Source organism: Rhopilema esculentum, chromosome 16 (assembly GCF_057945365.1).
Source record: "Rhopilema esculentum isolate cy_ngs chromosome 16, ASM5794536v1, whole genome shotgun sequence".
In the NCBI taxonomy this organism is placed as follows: domain Eukaryota; kingdom Metazoa; phylum Cnidaria; class Scyphozoa; order Rhizostomeae; family Rhizostomatidae; genus Rhopilema; species Rhopilema esculentum.
The window spans coordinates 9,072,841-9,082,803 of record NC_142830.1 but is presented as its reverse complement, the minus strand read 5'-3'; the positions used below and the strand labels follow the sequence as shown (position 1 = coordinate 9,082,803).

Here is a 9,963-nt window from a genome sequence, read left to right as displayed (position 1 = left end):
TCCTTAATGAAACTGCCTGTAACTTACAAAATGTTGGCTTGAAATGATGTAATCAAATTGTCTACATGCTGCTTAGGCATTCCTAACGCTTCGAAATTGCTTGTTACAACTCCCTTGTTCTACCTGCGTATTGCCTGCAAAACACATCTTATTGGATAGTATGGTAAAAGTATCCTCATTACTCATCCAATGAGAGTTTCAATTTCGGTCCCTTCAAATCTTGCGGTTTTTGTGCAAGAATCCAAGTATTTTATGTTCTTAAGTGACCTTCTCGGTTCATTTGGATAAGATTTACCACGTGGGTCGCCGTTCATCCTTTACAAGACACCAGCAAATCAACATTTATTTACCATATACAATTAAAATCCCATAGAATTATCATCAACCAGATTAGAAAAAAACAAAATTCCAGATTTAGAGTACGTACCTGATTCTGTACATCTGCACACTCTTCTTGCAATCAATTTGGGCCCCCCATAGTGGTTGTGATTCACGCATTCACGCATAATTTTTTGACTTTTCACGCATTCACGCACTGCAAAATTGGATTTTCACGCTCACGCAAACAATAAATGTGATATCAGCTATTGCTCATCAGAGCCTTGTTTGAAGGACTACAACACTATCTTCAACCTCAAAAATTCTAGTTTGAGATTGAGCTAGTTTGAGATGAGGGGGGCCATCAATAACTTCAGATAGCGAATCTTCGCTAGTAATGAAATTAAATGGTTTGCATATGTGTTAAAGACTTGCTGGTTAGAATTAGCAAATCATATTGATTCATTAGAGCAGGGCCTTTTTTAGCATACAAACTAGGGGGGCAATTGCCCCTGTAGTCCCAATGATTTTCTATTGTTTTAAACAATAGGCCTTCTCAAGAATTCCAATGCCCGCCTGGTTTCTACTGGAAGTCTAGAGGTTTCTATTGCAGTGAATCCAGCGCTTATAAGTGTTGGTAACATACGGCTTCGCGTTCGTGTTCAGCTTTAATCTTAAAGTTGAAATTGCTCATTTGTTGTCATTTTCAACACCTTTTATTTTTGTCCATTTTCCATTGTCAGGAAGGAGCAAATCAAAGGGTTCCGGAAGAGCTGATGGACTTAGCTATGAAGGTATTCGATCAAATTTTGATTTCAAATCATTGGGATGGAGACAACACTAGTGCAGATATTAATGCAGCCCCTTGAACTGAACCTAATTTAATAACTACCACAATATTGCAAAACTATCATTTAATAATTGTGCTCAATATTGGCTCGCTTATTTTCTTTTTTCAGCTTATTTTATGTTGTGTAGCAATGCTTCTCTCACTGTAATGTTTTGTCACACCTGCCAGTTACGAATTTTCTGCGTAAAGAAACGTTTGTATTTATTTCAGGGAATTATGAAATTAATATTTACTGGCTTATGATTTTATTTTTTCTGATGTTGAAGAGTTAACATGTTAAGATGAATAACAGTTGAAAAGTTTAGTTTGTTATAGTGGTTTTATAGAATGGCCTTTGCTCTGCCAGTGGTCACATGCGTAGGTCATTGGATAATCAATGCATAATACTAGCTTTTTGCAGTTTTTCTATTAATCTTTATTCCTTGATTTTGCATTTTATCTTTCTAGAATGCATGGTTTAGAAAAGCAAGAGCGAGGCAAAAAAGCAAGAGCTCTTCAAACAAAGAATTCCGGCCTCGAGATCGTCCTGGCCTCGGACACACTGGTATCCAGGATGCATTAGCACAGATAGATAACGTATGTTTTGCGAATTCCCAATATTTCTTTTCAAATTCTGTTCCCTTCTTGTCATTTTCTTCGATTTAATTGGTACTTTTTGCCACTACTGAAGATTTGTTTTCATTTTTTTCTGATAGGTATTAGAAGGACTAGCTTGATATCTGGATAGAATTGCTTTAATTTGTTTCTTGGTGAATGCCAAGATCCAAGTTTCACATTTATGTCAAAATACGCAAGCAAACATACTGTTTCTAGTAAACAAGCTTTCCAAACATTCTGTCCAATTGAATAGGCTAGAATGGCTAAATTAATTCCTTAATTCTGCTGTTGTTGCCTCCTCGACGACTGTTTTTGCATCTGCGATAATTTCACCACACCTGTCAAACCTAAAGAAACAGAGTAACACTATTTTTGTGAAATTAATTTGTAAAATCATCATATGTGTATTGCATTCATACATTTTTACATAGAACTAATTTTTCTGTGAAAAGTTGCTCATATGAATAAAATCTCAGTAAAAGACACTTCAATAAAATTCTTGTTAATAATTCTCTTTGTTGTGTCAAATTTCCGCCTTTCTTTTGAATATTTATGAATGGTCGCTCTTTGCATCAATACAAATATTGTATATGAAATGTTGTTTTTTTAATTTGGCTTTTTATTTCATTTTTATTCACCTAAGATACGGAATATGTTAGGTGAGATATGTAATTTCTACTAGGAATCATCTCACTCTTTCAATCTCTTTATAAGTCTGTTCACAAGTGATTTGGGATGATTATTTTGATTTGATTCTTCCTAATGAACATTTTGGTATGCTGATCTTTATTTATTCCGGTAAAGCGAACAGAAGCCTCAAGTTATTTCTATTTGCCGCTTAAGTTTGTTTTGACAGTGCCAAAAACATTCAAGCGGCTCTTAAAAGTAAGGAAATTCCTTGCTGTATTACGTTCAATATCCTCCTTGCTTTGACAGTTATTTGAGAACTTACAGAGCTACTCAAATGCTACTTGTATTTACAGCTGAAAACAGAACCTCAAAAGAGTTTATGCATAGTTATGCTGAATATGGATCTGTTGTTTACGTTTGCTGCTATTGGTATTTTTTGTATCGTTTTAGATGTAGAACTGGCGATCTGGTGACTGGTTATGAAATTGGTGGAATCCCGCCTTTCCACGGGGTTGCTTCCATTTTGAATCGCATCTTTTTGTGTGACTCTCAGCACTTCCGCGGGATATGTTCTGCGTGGAACTCGGCATTAGCGCGAGACACTTCTTTGAAACCCAAGTTGTTTCTTTTTCATACATAAAAAGAATAAAACATAAGAAGATTTCGTTGCTTCTGCTTTTAGTTACGAGCCCCAGAGAACATGGGAAAAGGACCCGGCGAGCAGGGGAACATGGCCAGAATTAAAAAAGAAACGGGAAAAATTTGGGATTTATCTAGGGATCAAAGAAATTTTTGTCTGTCATAATATATTACAAACTCATCCTCATTAGCATTTGTTAGTTTTAGAAAATTGCTATCAAACTGTAAAGTAGTTGCATACGCACTCTATGAAGGGAATTTTTTGATAGCAGTACGTGTGTGAAACGTTACAGTTGTAGACTACAACATTTAATAAAAATTCTAGCAATTGCGATAGAGCAAAATTCAAAATTCGACAGAGTGGTCCTCGTGAATAATAGAAAGGTTGGAATTTAAGAACTATTTCCATCTATAACAAATAGATCCTGCTTCATGTGGGGACCCACATATGTCAGCTAGTGGCGCGATTTGAACCTATCCTTGTGGTCCCATTAAAAGGCCTAGACCGATGTCCAAATTGTAACTTTTCAAAGGAACCTGAACCGTCGAAATTAACCAATAACGTTAAAATCCATACCAGTAGTCTGTTTCATAAAAATTTGAAGGCTGTTGGCAGGGCCTTCGTTAGTGCACCTATCGTTTGTCGCTTTGCTTCTAGCTTACCTGTATTGCGATAAACTCAAGAAGTATCACCTCTCCTCAAAACGTAAACAACAGACCACTATGCTTTTCTTTCTTTTGCCTTGAGATATTAACACTACTATGTTTTTGCCTCGAGATCTACGAGTATTCGGCTTAATTAAATAAGTATTCGTCTAAAATTGATCACTTAATTGCAGACACCGTTAGATGAAGATGAAGACCTTTCTGAGGGAGGCTTTGGATCATCGACACGAAAAACAACAAAATCTTTGCTGACTTCGTACGCTGCAGCTTCTTCGATGGGTTCTAGTCGACTCAGCAACATCAAATCAGCCTTTTCGGTACAGTTCAATTATATTTGCTTCTGTTTGTTCATGAGTCATTTAAGGCTTACCCTTTTACAGTCTATCGACAAGTCTACACAGATGAGAAGAAGCAAAATATTTCTATCTTTAACAAGGTTTTATGTTTGATTCCTTCAGCTTCAAAAAACGTTTATCCGAACTTTCATTCTAAATTTGATTCTTTTTATCGAATGTTGAATTGAGTGGACTTTTGACAATTTACAGGTGAATTGTTCATGACTGTGCTTTATATCAGGATGCCATTGGGCCTGATTACAATCAGGGTGCAGTGGGAGTAGGTAGCTTAAGCTCGAATTTTTCCCCAAAATCCTGACAGAGTTGCAAAGTTTCTAAAATTTCCCAACGACTTTCGAGCTATTAGGAGAGCTGTTGCCATTGCCCACCTGCTACGGCGCCTATGGTTGCAAATACACTTATAACCGTAGCAGGGTGCACCAAATAAAAACAATTTTAAATTGCTTTTTCACACGTTGTTTTGTTCATGCACTGTACAGGGCAATGTAAAATGCAAAAAACTTTGAGAATATTAAACTTGAAGCAGTTCTTGCACCATCTTCATCCGTTGTTATTGCAGTAATTTCAGTGTTGTTGTAAATGAAGACAAGCCAGTGGAAGTGACTGAGCCCCATTCACCCTGATTTTTATTCTGCGAATTTTATTGCCATCTGACAATCCAGGCCTAAAACATCATGAATTTGTGGTTTGCTTTACAGTTTCCTGTATGCTGCTAAGAGGCAGTATCTTGACAGACATGTATTCTAGCTAAAATAAACTGCTTCGTTTGACATTTTTATAACACGCAGTACCAGCAGCAGAGTTAATAATTATCTTCATGATTTTCAACTTTGACGCAGAAACCAGAATACAGACAGGTCAAAAGATAAGAGTCACCATTAGCTTTAGAATATGAACGTTAATTTGTCTACGCGGTGGTCTGTTTGAAAAGTTTTTATCTGTTTATCTGAAAATGTTTTGGCGTTCATTTGACGTAACGGAAACATGAGGGATTTCGGTACCATCCTTATCTTAAAGAAGAGCTTTGCTCATAATTTTCATTCTGGGTGAGCTACAGCTTTATCGTTAAGTTTAAATAAAGGGGAAATTCCATTTTTCATCCTTTATCGCTTTTGTTTAGTTATTTGATCTCGATACTTTGAATCCATTTATAATTGAGATGTTGTACACAAGGTATTCTAGGCTTCCTCGAATCGAGGTTCCCCTTTTTACTGCATTTCGAAACTCCCCTTGTACTTAGCCCGCCATATGGTCTCTGCATCTGACATATCAGAGTACTAAATTTTAAGAGTTTTATTAATCATTGTTTTTTTGTAGTCCTTTTTTGAAGAACAAATTTCAACTATCACCTATCACCTACAGCCAATCTAGAAAATTTGCCTTTATGAAAAATTAGAAAATTTTGTATCATTCTTCATTTTGAAATGTTTAGGGCAAATTGCCCCCAACTCGAGTAAAACTTTGTTTAGAGTTAAAAAGGCTTAAAAAGGAGCCTTTATTCATTGTACTTTGCCAATTTAAAGTTGCAGTTAAGATGGTTTGGAACTCACTCAGGTCACTCAGGATGCTTTGGAACTAAACCAAAATACACTTTTTTGAATTGCATGTATATGATGTTACAATCTTTTTAGACTGGATATAGTCGCTTTACGAAGGCTTCAAGCAGCGGGGCCAACACAATGGATGTTGGTTCACATAACAGCAATGTTGAGTCGCAAATGCCGAAGGCAATGTCGACGTTTCAAGCACCGGAGCCACCAAAAACGAAGAAGACCAAATGGAGTAGATGAAGACAGCAGTTTGTATCAATGTTTCAGTGCTACGCAGCCATACGTAGATGACAGAAAGATACGTAAGCATTTATAGAATGGTTCATGTGAGCACCATTCACGACACATAAATTCGGTGGTTGAGGTGCTCATTTGACAGAGGACAATTCAAAAACCAAAGTCAGAATGAGAGTTTGGTGTATTAATGAACGCTTAACTACGGTAAGAATTGTGTTTAAATGGCACTTACAGAAAATGAAAGTAACAATGTCTTGCAAATCCTTTATGAATTCTGTTGGTGCTAGTCGTACCAGTCGCTTGCAACACCAGACTAAATGAAGATTTTTACTGTAGAATCGTTATTATTTTGAAAACGTAAACTGTTTATGCTTGCGTGTGTTTGTCTACTTTTATTATACACACTGTCATCATTAATGTATTCTCCACTTCGAATTGTCTGCTTTGCGGTGTCTTCAGATTTTTTTTACCGAGATTTTCTAATAATGTTAATTTTTTGGGGGGGGAGCTAAATAGCTCTTACCAACCACTTCCTTCGTGCAAAAAATAATTGATTAACGAATTGGCAAGAAGAACCGTGGTTGTCGCTTTTTGCTCTTGCTAGTCAGATTTCGAGATAAAGTACTAGCTATTTTTGTACAGTTGTTTGCTCAACATTCCGAAATGTTTGATAAAGCAGACTTTTTTCGATAAATCTATCGAGTTTTGTTCAAACAAATGTGATTCGTGGCTCATGCTGAAATGTGTCGCTCGATAAAGTGATGGTGAACTATTTGTAAAGTAAATATTGGTTTTCAACTTTAAACGTCAAGAATTTGGTCTTAGTTTTTTTTCAAATTCTGCTGTTGTGCTTTTAGTATCTTGTGCATCACAACACTGCGAAAGTCAATTGCATTGTCATTGTTTTTTATTCTTGTTGACTTGGTTCCTTATCAATTTCGGACACAAATAACGTTGCAAAGTCGAAATTTATTAAACGTTTTTTCTGGTAATAACAGCACCCATCATTTTGCCTTCATTTACAATTCATCTGATTATCGTATAAGAACAAAACTTGCACACGAACAACACAATGAAATTTCATTCAAAAGGAGATAATCCTTTTCTTGCATCGACGTTTGTAATTTTGTATGATTAGCAAGGTCTTACCAAGGAGTGCAAAACTGAAATTTCGAACGATTCAACTGGAAACAGCAGAATTGGTATTGCGAGAAGGGAACCTAAAAATACATTTAAAAAGCGAACTTCTTTTCAGAAGTTTTTGCAGAATAACTTGATCATCACTAGAGAATTTTACTGATAAATTAACGATATGTTACGATCTCCTAAACAGCGTTTAAATTTCATAGGGTGAGATATGAAAAAACTTTAGAAATTTCGTTGAGTTTACCATCGCATTCAAATGTGGTTTTTATCTTTTTTGTGACGTTTTTCCACAGCTTTGGGCGTGTTTTTGAATCATAGCTATTTTCAAGTATGCTGGAGCTACATATTGCTGTTATATGACTTACATTTTTTAAGCATCCTGCGTCTTATACGTGAATTATTTTTGGGTCTCATTACTATAATTATGAAGCCTTGGATCCTCTCACTGAGCAGCAGAAACAAATCACAATTTTCAGAAACGCAAAACCAGAGAATAAAAAAGGGCTTCTTCATTGAATATTTGCTAATAAACAATACCTTCATTGTTTTGACTACTACTGACACTGAATGAGTTTGGTTGCAATGTTACTATCACTACCTGGCGTAATATGATTGCTTATATGATTTTTATATAAGCAATCATAGCACCCAAACAAAGTGATTTTTACTAACGGTTAGGCAGTGCCATAAACTCCAGATAACTTGAATTCCCTATTACTCGGAACATTCGCTAAGTCGAACTGATACTGGATTCCCCTTCTCATATTCGAGCTGATATTGATATCTCGAACCTTTTCATTGGCCCCTGAAAGATTCTAGTTATTTAGAGTTTACAGTACTCGTTTCAGCGCCACCCAGTTGATAGCACAACTGGCTGTGCGATTCTTGTCAGTTCAAAGATAAACTGATGCTTGTGATTGCGTGATTCCCTTGCTACTACGTTAATGTCTGATAAAACCCGATGCGTACGAATATACCTTATGTTATGATAATTTGTTGCTTCTGATTACGCGATTCCCGTGATTCTATGTTATTATATGGGGTTGCCCAATTCTCTTGAGTATAGCTTATGCTATGACTTCAATAAAGATTATGATTCTTGTGATTACGCGATTCCCGTGATTCTATGTAATTATATGGGGTTGCCCAATTCTCTTGAGTATAGCTTATGCTATGACTTCAATAAAGATTGTGATTCCTGTGATTGCGCGATCCCGTGATTCTATGTTATTATATGGGGTTGCCCAATTCTCTTGAGTATAGCTTATGCTATGACTTCAATAAAGATTGTGATTCCTGTGATTGCGCGATTCCCGTGATTCTATGTTATTATATGGGGTTGCCCAATTCTCTTGAGTATAGCTTATGCTATGACTTCAATAAAGATTGTGATTCCTGTGATTGCGCGATCCCGTGATTCTATGTTATTATATGGGGTTGCCCAATTCTCTTGAGTATAGCTTATGCTATGACTTCAATAAAGATTGTGATTCCTGTGATTGCGCGATCCCGTGATTCTATGTTATTATATGGGGTTGCCCAATTCTCTTGAGTATAGCTTATGCTATGACTTCAATAAAGATTGTGATTCCTGTGATTGCGCGATCCCGTGATTCTATGTAATTATATGGGGTTGCCCAATTCTCTTGAGTATAGCTTATGCTATGACTTCAATAAAGATTGTGATTCCTGTGATTGCGCGATTCCCGTGATTCTATGTTATTATATGGGGTTGCCCAATTCTCTTGAGTATAGCTTATGCTATGACTTCAATAAAGATTGTGATTCCTGTGATTGCGCGATCCCGTGATTCTATGTTATTATATGGGGTTGCCCAATTCTCTTGAGTATAGCTTATGCTATGACTTCAATAAAGATTGTGATTCCTGTGATTGCGCGATCCCGTGATTCTATGTAATTATATGGGGTTGCCCAATTCTCTTGAGTATAGCTTATGCTATGACTTCAATAAAGATTATGATTCTTGTGATTGCGCAATCCCGTGATTCTGCGTTATTATCTGGGGTTGTGCGATTCTTATAAGTATACCTAATGCTATGGCTTCAATGATGATTGTGATTCTTGTGATTGCGTGATCCCGTGATTCTATGTTATTATCTGGGGTTGTGCGATTCGTATGAGTGTAACTTATGCTATGACTTCAATCATGATTGTGATTCTTGTGATTGCGCGTTTCCCGTGATTCTGCGTTATTTTCTGGGGTTGCGTGATTCTTATGAGTATACCCAATGCTATGACTTCAATCATGATTGTGATTCTTGTGATTGCGCGTTTCCCGTGATTCTGCGTTATTTTCTGGGGTTGCGTGATTCTTATGAGTATACCCAATGCTATGATTTCAATTATGATTGCAAGGCTGGTGATTGTGCGATTCTCGAAATTGCGACCAGGAGATCTTTTTGTTGTAAATTCCATGGCTTGTGCATGTGCAGTAACTATTTTATCCGAAGAAGCAGGTTTTGCATTTGTCTAACCAGCCCGCACACAACATTAGCCTTGTTCTTGACCATATTCGAATCGAGACAAAGGTAAAACAAACCGCATTGGCAAAAAACAATGATTTGAGTTGTAACGAATCTATCCTCTGCCAGATGCCACATGCCATGTTACAATGGTTTGTATTTTTTTGTATATGATACTTCAAATTGTTTGTTACCATGCGTACTTTGACAATTTTCACTTTCTTATTTCAGTCACAAAAATATCAAATTATGAAACTATGGATGATTATGCCTCATATGTTATCCGTTTGTAAGCAGAATTATACGTCTAACCAATGAACACAAAGAAATCAGTAGCTAGAATTCATGTTTCTGTTAAAAACTTCGATTAAGTTGATTTGAAACGGTACAATAACCAACAGTGTTGTCTTTTAGCCTTGAGAACAGAAAGAAAATAGTGAATTATATCCCTTATGTCGATTCGATTCTATTGGTAATGCCCCTTCACGGAA

General features: G+C 36.4%; 1 protein-coding gene across 1 annotated transcript in view; it reads left to right on the top strand.

The window, feature by feature from the left end:
- LOC135682736 (ATP-dependent RNA helicase DDX42) overlaps nt 1-6,271 on the top strand; it is a 29,353-nt gene extending 23,082 nt beyond the window's left edge. The window contains exons 18-21 of the mRNA XM_065197745.2: nt 1,062-1,112; nt 1,616-1,744; nt 3,874-4,017; nt 5,688-6,271. Coding sequence (XP_065053817.1) covers nt 1,062-1,112; nt 1,616-1,744; nt 3,874-4,017; nt 5,688-5,846 — 483 coding nt within the window. The 3' untranslated portion in view covers nt 5,847-6,271. The remainder of the gene's footprint in view (nt 1-1,061; nt 1,113-1,615; nt 1,745-3,873; nt 4,018-5,687) is intronic.
- The last annotated feature ends 3,692 nt before the right edge of the window (nt 6,272-9,963 follow it).